Source organism: Punica granatum, unplaced genomic scaffold, assembly GCF_007655135.1.
Source record: "Punica granatum isolate Tunisia-2019 unplaced genomic scaffold, ASM765513v2 Contig00027, whole genome shotgun sequence".
NCBI lineage: Eukaryota > Viridiplantae > Streptophyta > Magnoliopsida > Myrtales > Lythraceae > Punica > Punica granatum.
Genome location: NW_022204045.1, coordinates 17,856 through 43,578, shown reverse-complemented (window position 1 = coordinate 43,578; position 25,723 = coordinate 17,856). Strand labels below are relative to the sequence as shown.

At 38.8% G+C, this 25,723-nt stretch overlaps 4 protein-coding genes across 5 annotated transcripts; 2 read left to right on the top strand and 2 right to left on the bottom strand.

The window, feature by feature from the left end:
- Positions 1-2,361: 2,361 nt before the first annotated feature.
- Positions 2,362-4,506, top strand: LOC116189849. The gene has a single exon (XM_031519587.1). The coding sequence runs from the start codon at positions 2,362-2,364 to the stop codon at positions 4,504-4,506; it is 2,145 nt and encodes a 714-aa protein (XP_031375447.1).
- Positions 4,507-12,933: 8,427 nt separating this feature from the next.
- LOC116189846 (inverted formin-2-like) lies at positions 12,934-13,772 on the top strand. The gene has a single exon (XM_031519585.1). The coding sequence runs from the start codon at positions 12,993-12,995 to the stop codon at positions 13,641-13,643; it is 651 nt and encodes a 216-aa protein (XP_031375445.1). The 5' UTR covers positions 12,934-12,992; the 3' UTR covers positions 13,644-13,772.
- A 7,063-nt stretch (positions 13,773-20,835) lies between these two features.
- Positions 20,836-24,582, bottom strand: LOC116189851 (probable LRR receptor-like serine/threonine-protein kinase At3g47570). 2 transcript variants are annotated; one of them, XR_004152492.1, is made up of 2 exons: positions 21,771-24,582; positions 20,836-21,389 (listed from the first exon to the last, which is right to left on the bottom strand). XR_004152492.1 is itself a non-coding variant. In XM_031519588.1 (2 exons), the coding sequence occupies exons 1-2, from the start codon at positions 22,039-22,041 to the stop codon at positions 21,046-21,048; spliced, it is 615 nt and encodes a 204-aa protein (XP_031375448.1). In that variant the 5' UTR covers positions 22,042-24,566; the 3' UTR covers positions 20,836-21,045. The 2 variants fall into 2 exon arrangements, 1 of the variants encoding a protein (XP_031375448.1); XM_031519588.1 differs by having other exon boundaries at positions 21,771-24,566.
- LOC116189848 (probable LRR receptor-like serine/threonine-protein kinase At3g47570) lies at positions 22,090-22,785 on the bottom strand. Its single transcript, XM_031519586.1, has one exon. The coding sequence runs from the start codon at positions 22,783-22,785 to the stop codon at positions 22,090-22,092; it is 696 nt and encodes a 231-aa protein (XP_031375446.1).
- Positions 24,583-25,723: the final 1,141 nt, after the last annotated feature.

Here is a 25,723-nt window from a genome sequence, read left to right as displayed (position 1 = left end):
TCACCTCCTTCTCTCTCGGCTCCTCTTGACAGACACACACTCTCGACCACAACACATAGTAGCCCACAACCCTTTCTTGATCTCCTCAAGCTGTTGCCGTTGTTTTTCCTATGTCTCGAGCATCCTCGAGTTATTTGTGGTTGAACTCGTGCCTTGTTACAGCTCTTCTGCTTCATGCCACAAGTGTGTTGTCACTCCATCTTCCTTCACCTCACTTCTAGCAACTAGATGAAGTGGGTGATGGCCGTGGCAGTGAGCTGAAAGAGGAAGTGGTGGTGTTGGTGGAAGGACAAGAGGAAGAGGTGAAGGAGATGATGATGGTGGCAGTTATGGAAAGAGGAGGAGATGGAGATGGTTGTGATATGGTGAGGAAGGAAGGAGGCCGAGGAATGTGGTGAGGATAGAAAGAGGCGGGCTAAGGTGATGACAGAGTAAGGGGAAGAAGAAGAGAGAGGAAGATGGTTGTGAAGGAATAATAAAAAATTGAAGGAAAATGCTTATTTGCCTGTAATCGACGTTACCTTGCTACGTCAACCAAATTGATGGACTTGTGGTTGGATGTTAGATTTAGTCTAACGTCGGCTTGTTGCTGCTAGATTTGGGAAAAATAAAAGTTGATGTTGGATTTGGGAATTTAGTGAAAGTTCATGATATTTGATGTGATTAATCTTATTTTTTAGTGAACAAGTGGATTCGGAGTTTTCCTTATCAATGATAATAAATTATGTATTATTAATTAGATGTATCACTTTTTGATAATCCGTAACAATCATGAACTATACTCAGAAAGAACCAAAGGTCCAAAATTTAGAATTAGAAATTCACCATATTTAGTAAGGATATTGGAGCTTATCTCAAGCTTGTATTTCTCGGTGGAGTATCTCAAACATTACAACGTGATTTTGAAGTAACCATCCACAAGTTTCAATATTTTTCTTGAAATATTTTTTCGGAAATGGTAAATGCATAATTCACAAAAAAGTAATAATGAGCCAAAGACGTGATTTCTAGACGACGGGGGTGTAATATAATGATATTATTCTCTTCTTTAAAACCAATACGTTTTATATTCGATTTATGTTGATCACATATGCTCCTTTATTTAGTTTTTCATTTTTTATACTATATCCATGGATGTTTTCCTGTAATAAAAAGAAAAGGAAAAAGAAAAAAAGGGTGGTTCGGTGTTGTAGTATTTGTCCATGACTTACAACTAAGAAGTTTTGAATTCAATTTACCGTCATTTCACATCCCATTATATATTTGATCTCCAGTATTCCTTATAGTCCATAGGCCTTTCATGCTAATATTATATTCAACAAATTACAGTAACAAAGCAATTGTAGTCATAGAAATACGTATAGTTATGATAATTATTTTTCAATGTGCACTCTGCAAGTATCCAAAGGTCCAATATATTAGTTTGAGCTGGGGAGGTCCATTAAAGGGTAAAACTCTCATAGCGTGAATCTTCTCCATTCATAAGACTTGAACTTAATATCTTACTTAAGAGAAACCAACACCAATCCGTTTCAACCAACATATTTTTTACTCTAGATTAATTGTACTTTATTATTCATTAATACTTAATAAATAAGAATTGGTTTTTAAAAAAACTAGCCAGTGATACTAATTTGTCAATATTATTCCTGTGTCTGATTTGCATAACTTAGGATATATAATGGGATGGAAATTGAAATATTTTGCGGATTCACAAAGCAGAATATCTATAGATTTATTTTAAGGGGGACCATCAAAATATTTAAGCCGAACTACATAAAGCCTTTTTAACTTTCAGTGTACATCATCTAAGCGTTCGGAATATCTATATCTCAACTGATGGAGAAAATGAGAAGACCATATGATGGTTCTAGAATATAATTAAAGGTTGTTGGATTGAAACCGAAGAGTCATTTCGTGCTTAGTTTTCTGAGTCGTTTCTGTACTAAATAGGGTCAAATAAGATGTCATTGGAAAGCCCTAGAAGTCTAGTTTCCAATGAATCAAACTGTTCGTAATTTGGAATTGTCTAAAAAAAGTTATTTGTCATTTTCGTGAGTTGTGTCCAGAAAAATCCGAGAAGATAGAATTATAGTTAATGGGGTGTCTAGGGAAGCTAAAAAGTCCTTGTGTTTTTGTTCTATAAATAGGATGATCGTGTAAGGATATGGGCAAGTCATCTTTGAAGTAATCAATTTATATTCTAGAGTAACTTATTCTTTGAGTTGTTCTTTTCTGACTTCGAATAACTTAAGTGGATTCCTAAGGTTCTTCGGGGTCGTTCGCTCGTTGTTTTGGGGGCTTGGTCCTCTCTTCTCTCCTTACCGCCATCAGATTGGTATCAAAGCCACGGTTCTTTCCATGGCGAACCGTCGACGTAGAGTACCTGACGTCAACGTGGCTCCCACGGAGCGTGACCTTCGTGATGTCGAGATGGATGAGCTGAAGAGGCAAGTGCAACAACTCCAACAGCGACTTGAGCATCTCCAAGCTAGAAACCGTGACGAGACACGTCATGGTTTGGATGTTGGCGAGGTTAACCCTTTCCATGACAAAGATTCCGATTTGTCCACTGAAAGAGCTTTTCCTCGACTTGGCTGGAGGAATCGTTTTGAGGATTATGGCGTCAAAGTCGACATTCCCGACTTTGAAGGTCAAATGCACCCAGAAGATTTCATTGATTGGTTGGCTATCGTTGAACGAGTCTTCGACTTCAAGAACATTTCCGAAGAAAAGAAGGTGAAGTTAGTCGCCATCAAATTGGAAAAACATGCTTCAGTTTGGTGGGAGAACTTGAAGAGGCGTCGAGAACGTGAAGGAAAACGGAGGATTGTGACGTGGGAAAAGATGAAACGGGAGCTCAAGAAGAAGTTTCTTCCCGCAAGCTACAAGCAAGATATTTTCTCTCGGCTCTACAACTTCAAGCAAGAGGAGTTGACCGTAGAGAAATACACCGCGGAGTTTGAGCATCTCATGATGAAGTGCGATATCGTAGAGCCCGAGGAACAAACCATTGCTCGGTACCTTGGCGGTCTTCGATCCGAGATTCGTAACGTGGTCCAATTGCAACCTTATTGGACTTTCGAGGATGTTTGCAAGCTGGCCATTCGTGTGGAGAAGCAATCTAAGGAGAAGAGTACTCATAAGATCTTGGGAAGAGACGGGGTCTCTAACCGGGGGAGTGCTCCGACTTCGAAGTCATCATCGACTAGTAAGGCTTCTTCTTCCAAGGCTACACCCGCACAAGGTGGCACTTCTCGCAACACTTCAAGCACGATTTCAAAACAATGCTTTAAGTGTCGAGGATTTGGTCACATCGCTTCCGAGTACCCGAATCGGAAGATTATTTCCTTAGTGGAGGAAGCTAATGATGAGCCGGTGTACGACACTTACGACGACGAGGAGAATGAGGTTGAGCAAGAAAAGGTCACTTATGGTGATCAAGGGAAGACTCTCGTCGTTCAACGCATCTTGAAGTCCGCACATGTTGAGGACGATAAGTGGTTGCCACATAACATCTTCCACACCCGATGCACTTCCCATGGTAAAGTGTGCACGGTCATTATCGATAGTGGGAGTTGTGAGAATGTCATTTCCACTACCATGGTGGAAAAGTTGCACCTCAAGGTGGAGCCTCATCCGGATCCATACAAGCTCTCTTGGCTCAAGAAAGGTAACGACGTTCACGTCAATAAACGTTGCTTGGTACAATTCTCTATTGGCACGCATTATAAGGATGAGATTATGTGCGATGTGGCTCCCATGGATGCGTGTCATTTACTTCTTGGACGGCCGTGGTTATATGATCGAAGGGTGATTTATGATGGCTTTAAGAACACCTACTCCTTTGTCAAGGAAGGTGTCAAGATTATTCTAGCACCTTGTAGAATGGATAACAAGTCTAACGCCGTCATGGGAGAAGGGAGCTTTTATCTCTCCAAATCCCAATTTCTCCAAGTCATGGATCGTTTTTCGAAGGCTTATGCACTCGTGCTCTTGGAGGAGAATGAAGAACGAGGGGATATTCCACCCGTAGTGAAGTCTTTGCTTGAAGAATTTCGGGATGTGGTGCCCGATGAGATTCCGTCGGGACTTCCTCCCATGCGGGATATGCAGCATCATATTGGTTTGGTGCCCGAGGTTGCTATACCAAGTAAGGCAGCGTATCGAATGAGTCCAAAGGAACATGAGGAGCTTCAATGTCAAGTCGACGAACTTTTGCATAAGGGGTTGATTCGGGAAAGTTTGAGCCCTTGTGCGGTTCCCGCTCTTCTCGTGCCAAAGAAGGATGGATCTTGGAGGATGTGCATTGATAGTCGGGCTGTGAATAAGATCACCATCAAGTATCGCTTTCCAATACCGCGACTTGATGATTTGCTTGATCAACTTCATGGAGCTTCGGTCTTTTCCAAAATCGACCTTAGGAGCGAATATCATCAAATTCGAATGCATCCCGGAGACGAGTGGAAAACGGCATTCAAGACGAGATATGGTCTCTACGAGTAGCTAGTTATGCCATTTGGCCTCTCTAGTGCCCCGAGTACTTTCATGCGCCTCATGAACCATGTGTTGAAAGCTTTCATCGGCAAGTTATTGGTCGTCTACTTTGACGATATTTTGATCTATAGTACCAGCGTGGAGGAGCACTTGGAGCATCTTCAAGAGCTCTTTAAGGTGCTTCGAGAGCAACGCCTATATGCCAACCTCAAGAAGTGTCACTTCCTCACAAATAGTGTCACTCTTGGGTTATATTGTCTCTCAAGAAGGCATTCTCATGGATCCAAGTAAAGTGGAGGCGATCGTAAATTGGCCGACTCCAAGATCTCTCCAAGAGGTCCGGAGTTTCCATGGGCTAGCTTCTTTCTATCGGAGGTTCATTGTGGGGTTTAGCACTATTGTCGCTCCTATCACGGAGTGCTTGAAAGGAGGTGTATTCAAGTGGGACGAGGCGGCTCAAAAGAGTTTCGAGCTAATAAAGAAGAAGATGACGGAGGCACCACTTCTTGCCTTGCCTGACTTTGAGAAAGTCTTCGAGGTATGTTGCGATGCTTCGAATGTGGGAATTGGAGCCGTTTTATCTCAAGAAGGCAAACCACTTGCTTTCTTTAGTGAGAAGTTGAATGGACTGAGGAGGAATTATTCGACGTACGACAAGGAATTTTATACCATTGTTCGAGCTTTGGCCAATTGGAGGCATTATTTTATTTCGAAGGAATTTGTGCTCTTCTCGGACCATGAGGCGTTGAAGTACATTAATGGCCAGCATAAGCTCAACAATCGCCATGCCAAGTGGGTGGAGTTCCTACAAGCCTACACGTTCGTGATCAAGCATAAGAGCGACATTCAAAACCAAGTCGCTGATGCTTTGAGTCGGAGGTGTGGATTGCTTTCGTCTATGCAAGTAACAGTGTTGGGGTTCGAGATCATCAAGGAGCTTTATGAGGAGGATGTTGATTTCTCCAAGACATGCCGTGAATGTTCCAAAGGCCCTTGAAAGGACTTTCTCGTACATGATGGCTATCTTTTCAAGTCCAATAAGTTGTGTATTCCTCAATGTTCTTTGAGGGAGGCCATCATTAAAGAAGCTCACGAGGGAGGACTTGGAGACAAGTCTCTTCCAACCGGGGGATAATGATGGAGAAAACGAGAAGACCATATGATGGTTCTAGAATATAATTAAAGGTTGTTGGACTGAAACCGAATAGTCATTTCGTGCTTAGTTTTCTAAGTCGTTTCTAAATAGGGTCAAATAAGATGTCATTGGAAAGCCCTAGAAGTCTAGTTTCCAATGAATCAAACTGTTCGTAATTTGGAATTGTCTAGAAAAAATTATTTGTCATTTTCGTGAGTTGTGTCCAGAAAAATCCGAGAAGATAGAATTAGAGTTAATGGGGTGTCTTGGAAAGCTAAAAAGTCCTTGTGTCCTTGTTCTATAAATAGGATGATCGTGTAAGGATATGGGCAAGTCATCTTTGAAGTAATCAATTTATATTCTAGAGTAACTCATTCTTTGAGTTGTTCTTTTCTGACTTCGAATAACTTAGGTGAATTCCTAAGGTTCTTCGGGTCGCTCGCTCGTTGTTTTGGGGGCTTAGTCCTCTCTTCTCTCCTTACCGCCATCAGATTGGTATCAAAGCCACGGTTCTTTCCATGGCGAACCGTCGACGTAGAGTACCTGACATCAACGTGGCTCCCACGGAGCGTGACCTTCGTGATGTCGAGATGGATGAGCTGAAGAGGCAAGTGCAACAACTCCAACAGCGACTTGAGCATCTCCAAGCTAGAAATCGTGACTAGACACGTCATGGTTTGGATGTTGGCAAGGTTGGGGAGGTTAACCCTTTCCATGACGAAGATTCCGATTTGTCCACTGAAAGAGCTTCTCCTCGACTTGGCTGGAGGAATCGTTTTTAGGATTATGGCGTCAAAGTCGACATTCCCGACTTTGAAGGTCAAATGCACCCAGAAGATTTCATTGATTGGTTGGCTATCGTTGAACGAGTCTTCGACTTCAAGAACATTTCCGAAGAAAAGAAGGTGAAGTTAGTCGCCATCAAATTGGAAAAACATGCTTCAGTTTGGTGGGAGAACTTGAAGAGGCGTCGAGAACGTGAAGGAAAACGGAGGATTGTGACGTGGGAAAAGATGAAACGGGAGCTCAAGAAGAAGTTTCTTCCCGCAAGCTACAAGCAAGATATTTTCTCTCGGCTCTACAACTTCAAGCAAGAGGAGTTGACCGTAGAGAAATACACCGCGGAGTTTGAGCATCTCATGATGAAGTGCGATATCGTAGAGCCCGAGGAACAAACCATTGCTCGGTACCTTGCGGTCTTCGATCCGAGATTCGTAACGTGGTCCAATTGCAACCTTATTGGACTTTCGAGGATGTTTGCAAGCTGGCCATTCGTGTGGAGAAGCAATCTAAGGAGAAGAGTACTCATAAGATCTTGGGAAGAGACGGGGTCTCTAACCGGGGGAGTGCTCCGACTCCGAAGTCATCATCGACTAGTAAGGCTTCTTCTTCCAAGGCTAAACCCGCACAAGGTGGCACTTCTCGCAACACTTCAAGCACGATTTCAAAACAATGCTTTAAGTGTCGAGGATTTGGTCACATCGCTTCCGAGTACCCGAATCGGAAGATTATTTCCTTAGTGGAGGAAGCTAATGATGAGCCAGTGTACGACACTTACGACGACGAGGAGAATGAGGTTGAGCAAGAAAAGGTCACTTATGGTGATCAAGGGAAGACTCTCGTCGTTCAACGCATCTTGAAGTCCGCACATGTTGAGGACGATAAGTGGTTGCCACATAACATCTTCCACACCCGATGCACTTCCCATGGTAAAGTGTGCACGGTCATTATCGATAGTGGGAGTTGTGAGAATGTCATTTCCACTACCATGGTGGAAAAGTTGCACCTCAAGGTGGAGCCTCATCCGGATCCATACAAGCTCTCTTGGCTCAAGAAAGGTAACGACGTTCACGTCAATAAACGTTACTTGGTACAATTCTCTATTGGCACGCATTATAAGGATGAGATTATGTGCGATGTGGTTCCCATGGATGCGTGTCATTTACTTCTTGGACGGCCGTGGTTATATGATCGAAGGGTGATTTATGATGGCTTTAAGAACACCTACTCCTTTGTCAAGGAAGGTGTCAAGATTATTCTAGCACCTTGTAGAATGGATGACAAGTCTAACGCCGTCATGGGAGAAGGGAGCTTTTATCTCTCCAAATCCCAATTTCTCCAAGTCATGGATCGTTCTTCGAAGGCTTATGCACTCGTGCTCTTGGAGGAGAATGAAGAACGAGGGGATATTCCACCCGTAGTGAAGTCTTTGCTTGAAGAATTTCGGGATGTGGTGCCCGATGAGATTCCGTCGGGACTTCCTCCCATGCGGGATATGCAGCATCATATTGGTTTGGTGCCCGAGGGCTGCTATACCAAGTAAGGCAGCGTATCGAATGAGTCCAAAGGAACATGAGGAGCTTCAATGTCAAGTCGACGAACTTTTGCATAAGGGGTTGATTCGGGAAAGTTTGAGCCCTTGTGCGGTTCCCGCTCTTCTCGTGCCAAAGAAGGATGGATCTTGGAGGATGTGCATTGATAGTCGGGCTGTGAATAAGATCACCATCAAGTATCGCTTTCCAATACCGCGACTTGATGATTTGCTTGATCAACTTCATGGAGCTTCGGTCTTTTCCAAAATCGACCTTAGGAGCGAATATCATCAAATTCGAATGCGTCCCAGAGACGAGTGGAAAACGGCATTCAAGACGAGATATGGTCTCTACGAGTAGCTAGTTATGCCATTTGGCCTCTCTAGTGCCCCGAGTACTTTCATGCGCCTCATGAACCATGTGTTGAAAGCTTTCATCGGCAAGTTATTGGTCGTCTACTTTGACGATATTTTGATCTATAGTACCAGCGTGGAGGAGCACTTGGAGCATCTTCAAGAGCTCTTTAAGGTGCTTCGAGAGCAACGCCTATATGCCAACCTCAAGAAGTGTCACTTCCTCACAAATAGTGTCACTCTTGGGTTATATTGTCTCTCAAGAAGGCATTCTCATGGATCCAAGTAAAGTGGAGGCGATCGTAAATTGGCCGACTCCAAGATCTCTCCAAGAGGTCCGGAGTTTCCATGGGCTAGCTTCTTTCTATCGGAGGTTCATTGTGGGGTTTAGCACTCTTGTCGCTCCCATCACGGAGTGCTTGAAAGGAGGTGTATTCAAGTGGGACGAGTCGGCTCAAAAGAGTTTCAAGCTAATAAAGAAGAAGATGACGGAGGCACCACTTCTTGCCTTGCCTGACTTTGAGAAAGTCTTCGAGGTATGTTGCGATGCTTCGAATGTGGGAATTGGAGCCGTTCTATCTCAAGAAGGCAAACCACTTGCTTTCTTTAGTGAGAAGTTGAATGGACCGAGGAGGAATTATTCGACGTACGACAAGGAATTTTATACCATTGTTCGAGCTTTGGCCAATTGGAGGCATTATTTTATTTCGAAGGAATTTGTGCTCTTCTCGGACCATGAGGCGTTGAAGTACATTAATGGCCAGCATAAGCTCAACAATCGCCATGCCAAGTGGGTGGAGTTCTTACAAGCCTACACGTTCGTGATCAAGCATAAGAGCGACACTCAAAACCAAGTCGCTGATGCTTTGAGTCGGAGGTGTGGATTGCTTTCGTCTATGCAAGTAACAGTGTTGGGGTTCGAGATCATCAAGGAGCTTTATGAGGAGGATGTTGATTTCTCCAAGACATGCCGTGAATGTTCCAAAGGCCCTTGGAAGGACTTTCTCGTACATGATGGCTATCTTTTCAAGTCCAATAAGTTGTGTATTCCTCAATGTTCTTTGAGGGAGGCCATCATCAAAGAACTCACAAGGGAGGACTTGGAGACAAGTCTCTTCCAACCGGAGGAGAATGATGGAGAAAACGAGAAGACCATATGATGGTTCTAGAATATAATTAAAGGCTGTTGGACTGAAACCGAAGAGTCATTTCGTGCTTAGTTTTCTGAGTCGTTTCTGCACTAAATAGGGTCAAATAAGATGTCATTGGAAAGCCCTAGAAGTCTAATTTCTAATGAATGAAACTGTTCGTAATTTGGAATTGTCTAGAAAAAGTTATTTGTCATTTTCGTGAGTTGTGTCCAGAAAAATCCGAGAAGATAGAATTAGAGTTAATGGGTTGTCTTGGAAAGTTAAAAAGTCCTTGTGTCCTTGTTCTATAAATAGGATGATCGTGTAAGGATATGGGCAAGTCATCTTTGAAGTAATCAATTTATATTCTAGAGTAACTCATTCTTTGAGTTGTTCTTTTCTGACTTCGGATAACTTAGGTGGATTCCTAAGGTTCTTCGGGTCGTTCGTTCGTTGTTTTGGGGGCTTGGTCCTCTCTTCTCTCATTACCGCCATCATCAACTAATTTAAGTTTGAGTCCGGTCACCTCCCAAAGGGCTAAAACTCTCCCAATTGTGGATTCATCCCATTTAGAAGATCGAATTTGAAATCTTACCTAAGTGAAAAAGTTACCGAACTACTTGTATCAATACATATTAATAAAATCTTTCCATTTACCATATACTTACTAGGGTGCACATCCTCGCGATGTGGCGAGTCGAAAAAAATTTCTTCAATTTTTTGGTTTATCAAAGTAGTTTTATAATAACCAACGCAGATTATAAGTGAAACTAGTGATAAAACTATCTATGTGCAAAATTATGAAATTTCGACCGATATTAAATGATTTAGATTTTTCAAAATACTTACTAATTAATTTTTTGTACGGTATAAAAGCCAACATTTCTCCAAATTAATCTTAATTTGAATTTTTTATATTTCTAATTAGAAAATCATGATTGCAACATAATAGCTCTTAAGTGACTCGCTAATTTTAAGTGGAAGGACTTTACTTGTAATAAGGGTTCAAAATTCATTAAAAGCATCTCGCGGTGACAATCAAGTATATTTAATCGAGAATCAGTCTCAGACACTAGGCTTGCGCAACATAACTATTCACCAAAAAATAAGAATATTTCTAATGCCAAAAATAAGAAGAAAGTACTATTGGTCTTAAAACTAGAATTAGATGAGTAATTAGCTGCCCACGTGAATTGGTTCAAATGGTTCGACTTTGTTCCGCTTAAGTAAAGTCTCAGGTTCGAGTCCTTGTGAATGCAAAAAATTTACATCGAGAGAGTTTTATCCCTTAGTGGGTCAACCCAGCTCGACTGTATTAGTTTGAACCCAATTGAGTTTCCGGATATTAGAGTTCACACCGAAAAAAAGAGAGAGACATAATTAGCTTGATTTGGTGATAAAGTAAAATAGGCTTTCATGGAACGAGAAGAAATGTTACGGATATAATTCGTGTGCCAATTATGAGAAACCAAGTCAGCAAACATCCTTGTCTTACCTATGAAGCACTTGTGTGATGTGAAGGGCAATCATACATATATCCGTCAAAGATTATTATCCAAATGTTTTTCCTTTTTGGTAAATCAAAATTAAAAAAAAAACAAAAGAAAGGTTTAGAGAAAGAAAATATAATGTAATAATACACGTTATTTTTTAGAAAATCAAAAGATTATAGATTCAATTTTTTTATAGGTCTCGGTTTGACTCTCTGCAGTAGAATTATTAACGTCCTTTTTATTTAGCATTTAATTTTTTATACTAAGTCAATAACCCTGCTTTTTTCTTCGGTGCCCACTACCTTGTAACCGAAAGCCTGTTAGTGGATCGATTAATCTAGAATTGATTTGAGTCGGCCTACTAATGAGTAAAAGTTAGCTCGTGTTTGGTTTTTGAACTGGGATTCAACTCAACTCAATTTTATTTTTGGGAATAAAACATACAAAAAATAATTATTGTAAGTGTTGATAAATATATGAATAGGTGAGAATATATATGTATATATATGTGTGTAAAAGTTTTTTTGAAATTTATTATAAAAAGTTAGGAAAAAGTATGAGCGAAAAATTATTATTAAATGAGAGAAAAAATAAAAAAATAATGATTATAGAGTTGAATTTAGGAAAAAAAATAGAATTAAATTGGGTAAAGTAATTATTTGATTAGAAAAATAAACACACCCTAACTCTCTGAGCGTGGATTTCCTCCACTTAGAATACTCGAACCTAAGACTTTATTTAAGGGAAATGATCTTTTTTTGAAATTGTATGTTTATTTAGCAAATTACAATAATAAAACAAACTGATGTCGTTATTGTGCCCTTACATGTTGATCTAGAGGTCGTAGGTTCGATACATTATGGGACTATCCGTACTCCTTTATTAGTTATTTAGAATTTCTCTTTTATTAACTATAGGTCTTGGGCCTCCTTTATAATTAAAAAATAAATAAATAAACAAACAAACGGTTTTGGTCACAAAATACACCATAGTTATGATAATCATTTACTCTAATCTTCCGTGTGCTCTTATTCAAACAAAGGGTAAAATATTAATTTTGTACTTTACCATTGATTATTTTTTTCGGCAAATTACTTTATCATTGATTACTTTTAAGTTTTAAGTGAGAAGTGATTATAATAAAACTAACCGAAAGAAAAAACTGTTAATACTATTCCTGCGTCTCATTCGCATAACAAGGATGTATAACGGGATAGAAACGTGAACTTTTTGTCGGTTTACAAACGAGAATATCTATATTCATTTCAAGGATGAATCTTCTAAATTTTTTGATCCCATCTCTGGACCTTTTTAATTTACCAATTTTAATTTACCATATAAATTAATACTTGTTACGGATGGAATTTCTTGTGTCCATCAATATCCTTCTCTTCAATCTGGATCACCTGATATTCAAAATTGGAAATGATAAAATTCTCCAGATTAATGCCTGATTAGCCACTGCTAAAAAATAAAACTCTTCAATCATGAATTCTCTTCACTCACACAAGACTCAAACTTGACATCATATTTAAATGAATAAACTGTTGAATCACATGAATCGATCCATATTGCCATTGTTCTCTCTGTCCCATATTTGGAACGAGAAGAAATGTTACGAACTTTGCATTTATAGTTCGTGTGCCAAGCATTACGTATAGTGAGAACAGGAAATTCAGCAAACTATGAGCAGCCAAGTAAGCAAACATCCTTGTCTTACCTATGAAGCGCTTGTGTGTTGTGAAGGGCAAGCAAATATATTTATATCCTTCAATTCCCAATTTCCGTGGGGCAATTTGGATCCAAATTAAGAAGAGAAAATATATACATATACACACTACGGAAACCAATAAGAGAGAAGTGTTTTCCAATGCAAACAACTTACTACCCAATCTTAGAATGGCAGCTAAGTCATTCTATGACTAGAGAGGAAATTGAACCATTTCTACAAGAAATACACAAAAATAGATATTTCATTTCAATGACAAACAATATAAATAGACACTTGGACTCCCACATTCTTCACACATCAAACATAAACGAAAACACTAATCGAACTTAAGAAATTTAATATGTCGTCTCCTCAAGGCATCACCTTCAACTTCCCATACTTCCAACCACCACCACCACCGGCCGCCACTCACCCACCCCCTCCTCCTCCTGATGTCCTCCCTCCACCGCCACCAGTCCCCCATCCCATGGCTCCCCCACCACCCCACTTCCTCCCTCCCCCACCCCAACCCCATCCCCACCCCCACCCATTTGCTCCACCACCGCCACATGTCCACCCACCTCCGCACCCATTGCCACCACCGCCGGCACCAGACCACCCCCACCACCACACGATCATAATCATCGTAGTGATCTCGTGTGGGGGCCTCCTGTTCTGTGCGTTCCTCGCGGCAGCCTTGTTCTGCTTCCTCAAGAAGCGGAAGAAGAAGACTTGCCAAGAGACCGAGGTCATACACTTCGACGAGCACTGGAAGGTCAAGGAGGAAATTGTGAAAGGACCGCATGGGACTGAAGCGCTCGTTCTATCGATCGAGGATGATGTCCACTTCGATGAAGAGGTCAAGAAGGCTGAGAAGGTTGGCAAAGGAAGCCATACTAGGGATTTGGATATTGCTGAGAGCTCCGAGGGTTCAGGCCCCACCGTTGAAGGCGGGGGAGGAGCTCCGGCTGGCCCTGGAGAACACCACCACCAACACCATCACCACCTTTGAGCAAAAAGCCTACTTGAGATGCATTGAGAAAAATATTTAATCAAAAGTTCAAAGCGATTAACCCTGTATGTATAAATTATTCGATACACTTGTTACACTCGAAAGGAATAAACAGTGCCATTTCATTTATATGTTTTTTTATATGATAGCAGAAAATTTCTGTTAAGTTTTAACTATATTCTTTTTCATTTTATCAATGTAATTATATAAAAAAAAATAAAAAGACCGAGTTAATTGTACATCGATAAATGAAAAAGTAGAGTGATGGTCAATATTATCTAGGTAAGATTTGAAGACCATGAATAAAAAAAATATAGTTTTAAAAAAATTAAAAGAGAACCTGAGTATTTTTGGAACCTTTTTTGGAACGCATTCAACATGGAATTCAAATATAAATTCAATTGGATTAAAATAATTTCATCACCAAGTGAACCGATCAAGTTGGAACTGAATTAGTTGGAATCTAATATTATACTTTCAAATACCAGGATGTACACACAAAAAATAATAATAACTACGGCTTCATACTAAATTATTATTTGTATAGCAACGTTTCAACAATCTTATTAGAACCATGCCATATATTATATATATTTATATATGTGTGTGTAATACATTTATAATGATAAACTTTCCATTGCATATATATATATATGATATAAATCTGTATAAAATGGTATAAGTAGAAGTGCGAAAAATTTTCTGCTATGTAATCAAGCATTGCCATAAAAAGAGTCTACGTATAATTAAGTGTAAAGAAAGAAAAATCTGAGGTGGTGTTTCGTTTCATAGTAGGATTTTAAAATCAGATTTTGATTTTGATTTTGAGTGGTATAAATGGGGTCCACCCTTTGACTTTGTATGAGTTATGTTGTTTTGTTGTGGGAAAAAGTGATAAAAATGGGATCCACTCTTTGACTTTGTATGAGTTATTTTGTTTTGTAGTGGGTAGAATTAAGTTAGAATTGTGATTCTAAAATACAATTGAGAAACCAAACAGGCCCTGAACTTTTGGCTACTAAATATTTAAATTTTGAAAAAAAAAAGTTGTCACTAGCTATAATATTTGAAAAATAACTCATATAAAAATTCCTTATCGTATTTATAGCTGTTCAATAACTATCATAACAAACTAGTTGATGACCCGTGTATTGCACTATTAGAAAATAGTCGATTTGAGACGAAAAATTATAGATGAATTTGAATCCATCTATAACTGAGACAGAAATATAGACGGTTTACGAATGATACGTTTGGGGACGGATTTCGAGACGAATAGTCCATCTGTAAATATTATAGATGAATTTTGAGACGAAAAGCTTCTGCTCCATTTGGTTTCACAGTTAAAATCACAAAAATTTTAACTTTAACTTTAACTCAATACACTACACAATCATTTGTTCTTTTCCACAATCAAAATCAAAGTTACTTTAATTCTGAAACCAAACGCACCATTCTTGTCTAATTTAGAGACCGAGCATTCTGTCTTAAAATTAATGGACGGATGGTATAAACGGAGTTATTTACGTCTCTAACATTGGCAGACGGAATTTCAGACGAGCTTCTTTTGCGTATGTAATTTGAGACAGCATTTCAAACGGGTTATGGTCCGTTTGTAACTTGAGATGGAAACGGTCCGCCTCTAATCCATCTCAAACTGAAAAACTGAACACCCGCGAAACCCCAAAATCCCATTACAAACCCCATCATCACTCGCGCCACTTTTGTGTTTTGAAAATCCCTCCATTTTCGTCCCTATTATTCACTCGATTAATATCTCAACCACCTCATTTGTTTCTAGCAGTATATCTTCTCTCTCTCTCTCTCTAATCACCTCTTCCGCACAAGTTCATTTTATGGTTTCAACATCAGAGAGCAACCGCGGTGACTTCAGCCATCCTCACTCCCATCCTTCAACCTCCATCTCGGCCCTCTCCTCCTGCTCATCCTCCGTGCATCACCTGCTGCCCCACGACGAGAAGCACCTCCTCTGTACATGAGCTTGTCATCCTCATCCTCTGTAGACACTTGTTACCCCGACGAAGGACCTTTTCCTCTGCTTCTCTCTCGCTCTTCTCACAACCGCTCTGCTATTAGTTGCAGGCTTCTTGGTGTAGAAAAACTTGCAGAGGAGAATCTGTGCAAAGGGACAAAGGAAATTACTTGAAAACTGGGGAATGCCTCAGTAAGTGTGTAGATTTGTTTCAACCAAAAGAAAGTGTGTAGATTTGTTGATGTTTTGTTGTTGTATACAGCAAGTTACATGTGAATTGGGGAATGCCACAGCAAATGTGTAGATTTTCTGACGTTTGTTGTTGTATTTGCTGAGATCTATGCAACTTTTTTGTTCTTGTTGCGTTGCCGTTGCAATATATACTTTGCTGAGATCTGTAACTCGTGTTCTGCATATGCCAAGGATGGCGCTTTCTCAGGGAAAAACCAAAAAAAAAAAAAATTAACGAATTTTTTTAAAAAAAAATTTAGACAAATTAAGGAGGGTCTTTGAGACGGAAGGTACCCGTCCCTAATCCGTCTATGTCTGTGAAGACGGAAGTTCAGACGGACTCCTTGATCGTCATACAAAATTATAGACGGTTCTCTTTCAGTCTGTAATATGTTCCTAGAGACGGAATATAGATGGATGTGTTCGTCTCAACAAATATAGCCGAGATTATAGACTGATACTAGTTTGCAATGCCTGTTATTCGAACGAATGTGAATCTATCTATAATCCGTATCTAATATGAGATTAGAGACAGATTATAAACAGATCTGACATATATAATCCATATCTGTGATTGGCAGTTTTCCCGTGTTGTGCAGGTGCAATTGAAAAATTTTTTGTTGCAACTAATCTAAATAATTCTACATGTATGCATAAATATAATTTAGTCAAAACCGAATGAATTATGTTAAGGATATCAACAATTTACATAAATCATTCATATCGACTAAGCAAAAACGATATCTTTACTTGAGCGATACTTCGATGAGAGTGTAATTATCTTATAATTATTAATTGTGTATAAGCTTCTACTAAAAGTAAGGCCCGAAATAGATCAATCTGAGACTTGCTTACACTTTCACGTTACATGCATCAATGAATCCTAATTTCATTAGAAACAATAAATTAGTAAAAATTTAATTTTGATTAATAAAATAATATACTTCGTCAAACACGTAAAATATACTTTTTTATCAAGGAAAATCATATCAAATTTGATAATTTTGATACTTTTTTCGGTCCCAATTATTTTAATATATGATAAACTGTTGTACCACATCATAATTTATTAAGGTATAGATTAAAAGAGAAATTTTCATGCAATAAATGCACCAAATAAACTAACATCCAAATAACATCCTAAAAAAAATGAATTTGACGGTTATGGATTTTGGAAAATCCTGGCAAAACCTAGTGAAAATGTTGGTGAAGTATTGCAACTTGACCAAATTGATGTAAGATACTGATGGTAGTATATCGAATAAACATGCACAATATATATAAAGCAAACGTCATACAAATTAATATGGAAATTTTCCATCGAATATAAAAGTTCCAATATAATGAAAATTTTATCTTAGGAGATAATCGTCTAAGTTCCACTATACGATATATACGGCATATATATAATTGGTAATAGTAGCCCAAATCTCAATATATAATATATATACTGCAAATACATATATATATATATATATTTCTAAAATGAAGAAAATATAATCTATATATTCTACTATATCTATTAGATAATAAAATATTATGAATATTTAATGTTAGATTAGTAAAAATAAATAAACAAACAATATTATATAAACAACAATATAAATATATTTGATTGTATAAACAAACAATATTATTATATAAATGGGAATTTGTTTGTGGTTAATATTATAAGAATATATTTGCCCATAATGCAAAGGGCAACTCTATAAATATTATAAATACTCATTAATATTGGTTTCCAACTTTATATTTTGCTACAATATATATGAACAATTCAATTGCTACAATATAAAAAATTTCATGAATCGCAGCTAATGTACGTAGTATATATTTTATTGGGCTATATACAACTAATATATATTCTATTGTATAATTAATGATAAAAAATTTCCTTTAAGTGATGACGTGACAAAGTGAGAGAGTTTCGTTTCTTATTTGTGATGATATGACGGCGTGAGAATTCGACTGGAATACTAAATGAAAACCCACACTATGGCACGGGAAATGTTTCTAATTTTCTCAATTAAAATGATTGTGTTATGATATTTATATTGATAGTAATCAGATTACATTGTTATAATTTAGTTTGTGTTGGAGAGTATTACCTTTATTCCGCAAAAGTGACAAAAAAAGTTTAATATAGGTTGATTACCCCTCCACGACTTTGTTTGGTTCAGGTTGGGATCACATAATCTACAATATTATTTTAGAAAAGTAAAACAATTGGAAAGTGTCTATTTAAATTGAAAAAAGAAGAAACAAATTTAAGAAATTAGTTTAGGAAAATAAGACCTACTCGTAAGATTTTATATCTTGCAGTTGGATATATATATATATATATGATTATTTTATTTTATAAAAAATAAAATCATAAGAAATAATACATGTTTCTATTCAATATTTAATGGATAGTGTATATTGGAATTGTATATATTTTTAACTTCCATACGTGTATCAAATCTTGGTCTCTTGGATATGATGTATAACGCAAAATAAAATTTTCCAAAACTATACAATATCCAATAAATTAAAATAATCATCAATTCAAAATATCAAACATCAGTATTTCAATATATTTATGTAGTATCTCATTATTGTGAGAAAATTATTTATGAAACAGTTAAATATTAAAATAAACAACTTTTGGATTCTTAATAAATAAAAATGCAATAATTCTATAAAAATAATAATTTTGGACAAAATAATAAATAATAATAAATACTAATTGCTCATACTATATTTTCTCCATGTGATATAGTTATTGTTATCGCAACAAAAACCTTAATGAAAATTTCAAGTTGTTGATAAAAACTCCTAAATAATATATATATATATATATATATATATAATTGGATCATCTCTTGTATACATTTTTCTTATGTAAGTAAGGCGTCATCTCATTATAGGTAACATCTATAAGGTCAATCAAATTCCACACCATTTGAATTTGGAGTGGGACTCGGGAGTTTCGAACACAGTGGAGAAAATACACATGTTAAAATTCATCAAAGAAAAAAAGGAGAAAAAACTTTCATTCAAGAACCTACTATTTATTCTTATTAAATATAGTCGAGAAAATCCGCATGTGACAATTCATCACAAAAAAAGAAAATTCGACCTTCATTCGAGAACCTACTGTTTATTGAATCTATAGGGTCCATCAAATCCCTTACCACTTGAATATGGATTGGGACTTGGGGATCTTCAATCATAGAGGAGAAAATCTGCATGTGACGATTCATTAATAAAAAATATGAGAAAAGAAACAACCTTCATTCGAGAAACTACCGTTTTATACTTGTCGAAGAACTCGAGTAGTATTAACACATATTTATAGTCAACTAAAGAGAGATGTCTAAATTTAATAAAAGGAAATACAATATTTAAAATACCACATTAATAAATATAGACTATATTATTTATACCGTAAGTTATTGTGATGCCCTATTAGACTACATTCCATTATAGATAATCTATATATTGGCTGATGTATATAAAATGCAAATATTCTATTGCATATTTTCTTCCCTGGTATATATTTCAATGAGCTTTATACATATAATTTATATATTCTATTATTTCATAATTAATTAATCAAATTCAAAAAATCTATATGAGAATATTTCATTCCTTTGTAAGAATATAATAATTTCCTTAATATAAATCGATGACGTGGCAACGTAAGAGTTTCGTTTTTTATTTTTGATAATGTGGCGGCGTGAAAATTTAGCTGAAAATTTGTTTTTATATAGATATAGATAGATATAGATATATATAGATAGATCGATATATATTGACAGATAGATAGATAGATAGATAGACATATACAGTGCAACGTCTTACAGGCTGAGTGGTTGCCCCAACAATGTATTTCATAGGGCTGGCAATATTTCACACGACACGATAACACGACATGGAGCTAAACGGTTTGGGTTGGACATTTTTGATGATCGGTCTAAACAGGTCCAACCCGTTTAAACACGATTAATAAGCGTGTCTTATCGGGTTGAACTCGTGTAACTCGATTATACACGATTAAACATGTTTAATCGTGTTACTATAATCATGTAACCCATTAACTCGTTTATATATTTGAATTTACCAAAATATCCTCATGTAATTCTAACTTCCTAAGTGCCTAACCTAATTTCCTTTCCTTTCTTTCACCCAATCCAACACATGTCGTGGTGACGTGTTCGGATAAACGAGTTAATTGGATAAACATGTCGTGTTAATGTATTCAGGTAACTAAGTTAATCGGATAAACAAGTTGTGTTAACGTGTCCTGATAACGTTTATAATCGTGTCGTATATACGTGTACCTATTATGACACGTTTCAATAAACGGGTTTAAACGGATTGACACGGATATAAACGTGTCGTGTATGTGTTTCCAAAACCTAACCTGTTTATAATCGTGTCGTGTACGGGTTATGACTTCGATGACACGAACCCGTTTAGACACGACACGTATAAACATGACACGATACGAATTGCCACCCCTAGTATTTCAGACCCTGTTCGGCCCTCGCACCCTGTTCGGCCCATCCCGGTGGCTCATCAATACAAATAGCAACATGGACTTTTTTCATATCAAACAACAGGAAGAGGGAATGCCATCTTCAGGTGGGCAGAGCCGTCTTTTGTAGGGAGCAACAGGTGCAACTTTTTGGAGTTGTGATTCTTTACGATAAAATGGGGTTGACATAATTTAGTACGTGTGGAGCGTGAAACAGGAGATGATCCTCTTCTGGCCGAAGGATTGGGCTGTCGTGTGGGAATCCAGCCAGTAGAGACGAAGCCAGAAATAATCACGAGCTTCTTTACGAAGTGTTTGCAACTACTGCAGGTTTGCGGCCAACCCGATTTAGCTTATTTCTCTAGCTCCTATATAATCTAACTCAGTAAGTCGTGTACATATAGTGGTTAAGTCATAATTAAGCATTGTGTACGCCCTCTTGTTTGTAATCACGTGATATACCAAATTGACTTCTTGTGGGATTATCAGTAAGCAGAATTCATGTGGATTGCTAACTATCAGCTAAGGAGAGCACGCCAAACTTATTTACATAATTCTAGTGGCATTAAGTACAGGATGAAAGAGATCTACAAGCAATCGAACGCTCGATTCTTTGTTATTATCATGAAGCGAGCATATGGAACTCACCCTCAATTTCATTTAGTGCAAACTTGTAGAACATCCCGTGCCTTTTGCAGTTCTACAGCTGCTTCCTCAATGCCAATCCTTTCATTCGGTTGTGCAGCTGAGCACATGAGCCCGACTCTGAGGATCAAGACCAAGCAATGGTGGAGGTTACCTTGTACTTCTTCCAAGCAGAGCAATGGGTCCAGAACCTGATTCAGCCCATGAGATAGAGATCTGTCAACAAACTCATGTAGTCCGAACTCGCCACTGAACATGGGATTAGTGGGCCTCTTTCCCGTGAACAGTTCGAGCAAGAGAATCCCGAAGCTGTACACATCTCCTTGTGTCGACACCTCCCGACCAATGCCGTATTCTGCATCAAGGATGAGACCCTTTAGAACTTAACAACTTATTGCTACTTATTGGAGTGATCTACGATTCAAAGTACAAGTACATAGGATTTTGGACTCAGGTTTTTGCAGATACATTTTACGAATCAATCAGAACTCTCCATATTGTCAAGCTTGGTAACGACACTGCTGCACTTTTTGGAAATGAAGTCAATTTGCTGTTAGTAGACAGCCTCTTCCTCCCATATAATGCTTTCACGCTGGCTACACTACTGAACCATAAATCTGGCTCTGTACAAAATAACAGGACAGGCTGACTGAACAAATTTCTATTAAGACTTGAACAAGATTGTCTTGAGTGGCTTTGACAAAAGGCAGTCAGAATTCATAGTAGATCAATTTACCTGGAGGAATGTAGCCAACAGTTCCTCTGATCGCAATCGAACTGGACTGTGTTCTTGATGCTTTGGCCATGAGGAACTTAGCAAGACCGAAATCACTTAAATGTGCCACAAAATCACTATCAAGGAGAATATTGCTCGGCTTCAAGTCACAGTGGACTATGCAATCGTGGCACCGATGATGGAGATAGTCCAGAGCTGTAGCCACATCAATGGCTATGCTCAACCTCTGCGCTACACTGAATGTTGTGTGATTGTCAATTCCTCCTGTCATGTTCAGGATCGGATGCAGCCATTTCTCGAGGCTCCCATTGGGCTTGTACTAAAACACTAGAGCCTTAAAATCATCACCGCTGAAATCAATGGCCGAACAAGAAGTTATAGTCTTGACCAGGTTCCGATGCCGAATTTGCCTCAAGGCCTCACACTCAGCCATGAAGCTCTTGATTGATCCCTTTTCTTCAAGTTTGAGAACCTTCACGGCGACAATTTGTTCATTGCTCGGTAAGACCCCTTTGTAGACCACACCAAAGCTTCCTTCTCCAACCAGGTTTGCTGGAGAGAACCTATCTGTTGCTTGAGAAAGTTCTGCATAAGAAAGCTTAGGGCAATGATTCTCCATCAAAGAAGCTGGAGTTGTCTCCCTTTTCGACCTTTTTGATTGGCAAAGAACTGTTGTGATGATCCCTCCTACTAACAGAAGAAGAATAGGGACAGTCACACTAATTATCAGAACTATCCTCTGAGACCAAAATCCATTTCGGCGTTTCTTTCGAGCTCCATCTTTACATGTTGGCAACTGCAACATGGGAGGTCCTCCACACAGCTTATCATTTCCAACAACTGAGACAGCGCTGAGGTTACCAAAGATTCTTCCCTTTGGCACTTCTCCCTCGAACATGTTGAAGGAAAGATTGAGATTCTTGAGGAAAGGGAGCTCAGCCAGAAACGGTGGAATCGGCCCAGACAAGTTGTTCCGGGAAACATCAAGTACCTCGATGCCTCTTAGATTTGACATAGATGGTGGAATAGTCCCAGTGAATTGGTTATTTCCCAGACGGAGCGATTCCAACACCAGGCAATCACCTAAAGTGGGTGGAATTTCTCCAGATATGCTGTTCTCCGAAAGATCTAACGCCTGGAGGTTGACCAATTTACCGACCTGATAGGAAATTGGACCAGAGAAATCATTACTCGCTAATGACAGACCTAGCGAGAGTGAAGTAAGACGGAGGAGACCGTCCAGAACTGGGCCAACAAGCCGATTCTGAGTGAGATCTAGTAAGTTCAGATTTGTGCAGTTCCCTAATGAATTGGGTAGAGTGCCCTCCAGCATATTCCTGCTTAAGTCTAGACGGGATGTTGCCAATGGAGGGTGGCAACTTTCCGGAGAAATTATTAAAAGCAATCGAGATTTCCTGCATCTGGGGAATTTTACCGATGGATTCAGGAATCCTCCCTACAAACTTGTTAAAGTTCAGGGAGAGAAGTTGCAAGTTCACGAGGTTCCCTATCCCTGAAGGTATGACTCCTGATATGAAATTAAAGTCCAGCTGGAGAATGGTAAGACTCGTTGAGAAATTGGCAATAGAATTGGGTAATGTGCCTTTAAGGCCATTCTGGTATAATGAGAGTACGCGTAGCTTGGTGCAGTTGGCAAGGGAGGTAAAGAATCTCAAATCGTCTCGTCCTTCAATTCCCAAGGGGTTGAGACCAAAAGCTAGTACCTCCAAATTCTTAAGCCCTCCCAAATCCACTGGAACTGGTCCCGTAAAGGAGTTTCCAAGTATACTGATCATCTCCAGCTGCGAGGCATTCATTATCGAAGTTGGAATTGATCCTGAAAATTTACTACGGCGGAGGAGCAACAGTTGGAGGTTGGGTAATGTTATGAATAAATCAGAAGGAAGAGACCCGCTTAGATTGTTGGCACCAACGGTGAATGTGAGGATAGATGAGATATTGAAAAGGGTTGTAGGAATGGAACCAGAGAGGTTGTTGCTGTATAACCGGAGAAACAATAAGTTGGACAACTTCCCGAGTTCTGGTGGTATGCTTCCTCCGATGTTATTGCTGTGTAAACTGAGATCACTCAGAGCTGAGAGATTGCCCAAAGAAGGTGGGATGGTACCAGCGAAATGATTGAGAGATAAATCTATTTCAATGAGCTTTCCAAGAAACCCAACTTCTCCTGGAATTCTTCCATGAAAATTGTTTCTGCTCAAATTTAGGAACGAGAGATACGCATGATTAGTTATATTTGTTGGAAGCTCTCCTTGGAAAGAATTGATTGCCATCCTGAGGGCCCGTAGCCTCGACAACTGACTGAATTCCTGGGATAGTGTCCCATGGAAGCCATTGTCGTTGAGGTTAAGCACTCTGAGGAAAGAAAGGTTCCCGATGTAAGGAGACAAGAAACCCATCAATTGAAGCGATGGGAGCTCAAGTGCAACCACTCGTTGATGCTTCTTCCCACATGTAACTCCATTCCAAGCACAGAGGGGGACCGAATCGTTCCACGAGCTGAGGGCACTGAATGGGTCTGAAATTATCTGGCTTTTGATGGCCAGTAATGCCCTGTACTCGGTTTCATTTGTAGAAACAAATGCTGCTTCAGTCGCCGTTATGATGTGAGCTAGGATGAGAAAGAAACTTGGCCTGTTTATAATCATGTTTGTGTGAGTGTGTGTGTGAGAGAGAGAGAGATCTCAGGGGCAAGCGCAAAGTGCTTTGCCCAACTTATATGTACTTGAATTTGGCACAAAGAAAGCAGAAAACAATTACATATGATGAACTTCTCCTATTTTCTTTTTATGCGTACTTTTGTTTAATCTTCGTCTATCTTTTGGACCAAGTCTGTTGGCAGCAATGGACAGTGTGAAAACACCGTTTAAGTCCGGGAAAATGACGAGAAAGTCCAATTTATGTACTCTGCAGTAATTAAAGTCGCTAGCTTCTTTTAGGTACTTTGTCGGGAAAATGACGAGAAAGTCCAATTTATGTACTCTGCAGTCATTAAAGTCGCTAGCTTCTTTTTGGTACTGCAGGGACCAACCTGACTGGCTGGGCTGTATGTCTATGCTAACCTCAAATCTCATTAGGATATGCTTGAAATTATAAGAAAAACGGAGTTCCATTAGATGTATTATTTGGAAGATCATAATCTTTTCAAAGAAACGTGAAGTAGCTTGCATTGATTCATATCATTCAGTTCAATTTGAGACATCGATCATGAATCGTGATATAGGATATCATACGAGGCTAAGGTCACTGTTGGACTATTAACAGTACTTCAAACTAATCCATATGTAATCACATTTTACAATACTAATGTAGATCTCAATCTGATGTTTAATTTGAGACTAGCCTGTCCTAGTCTTGCCAGATAAACTCTCATAATTGACTTATTCATAGGGATGAGAGCATTACCCTTTTTTTTCTTTTTTTCTTTTTTTTTTTTTTTTTTTTTCTAACCCGGAGTGTCCGGGCTTCACCCGACTAATTCCCGGGACTCCGTGAACTCCCGGCGGCGCACGGAGCGGATAATTACGCCAAAAGCGCTCCGGTGGCCCCAAGAGCATTCGAACCCGGGTCTCAGTACAAACTTAAGTGCACATTAACCACTAGGCCGAATACTTGGGGTTATGAGAGCATTACCCTTGGTCGATGCAGCATATCGTCCTCGTTACTTTCCCCTCATCAAAAGGCACTCACTCAAATTGATCTTTAGATTAATTGGGGGACCACTGCTTACACATGATATACTAATGCCTTCTCTACCAGGGAAAGAGGATCTTGAAATAATTTTCAAGAATATCTCTCAGGATACGCTACCAAATTATCAATTACGAGACTTGCCAAGTGGATGCAATTCTAAAGTACCTATTCCAAATAGTAGCTTTGCGATCTCGTATGTAAGCTTAAGAAGGCTCTCTTCGCAGTCACTGGCATGATCA

Excerpts from the sequence above, each read along its gene's own strand:
- LOC116189849 (XM_031519587.1), top strand. The coding sequence starts at position 2,362 with ATGGCGAACCGTCGACGTAGAGTACCTGACGTCAACGTGGCTCCCACG.
- LOC116189846 (XM_031519585.1), top strand. The coding sequence starts at position 12,993 with ATGTCGTCTCCTCAAGGCATCACCTTCAACTTCCCATACTTCCAACCA.
- LOC116189851 (XM_031519588.1), bottom strand. The coding sequence starts at position 22,041 with ATGACAGGAGGAATTGACAATCACACAACATTCAGTGTAGCGCAGAGG. Across the intron at positions 21,390-21,770 it reads TGTTGGCTACATTCCTCCAG|AATACGGCATTGGTCGGGAG; the intron begins GTAAATTGATCT and ends TCCTTGATGCAG.
- LOC116189848 (XM_031519586.1), bottom strand. The coding sequence starts at position 22,785 with ATGTCAAATCTAAGAGGCATCGAGGTACTTGATGTTTCCCGGAACAAC.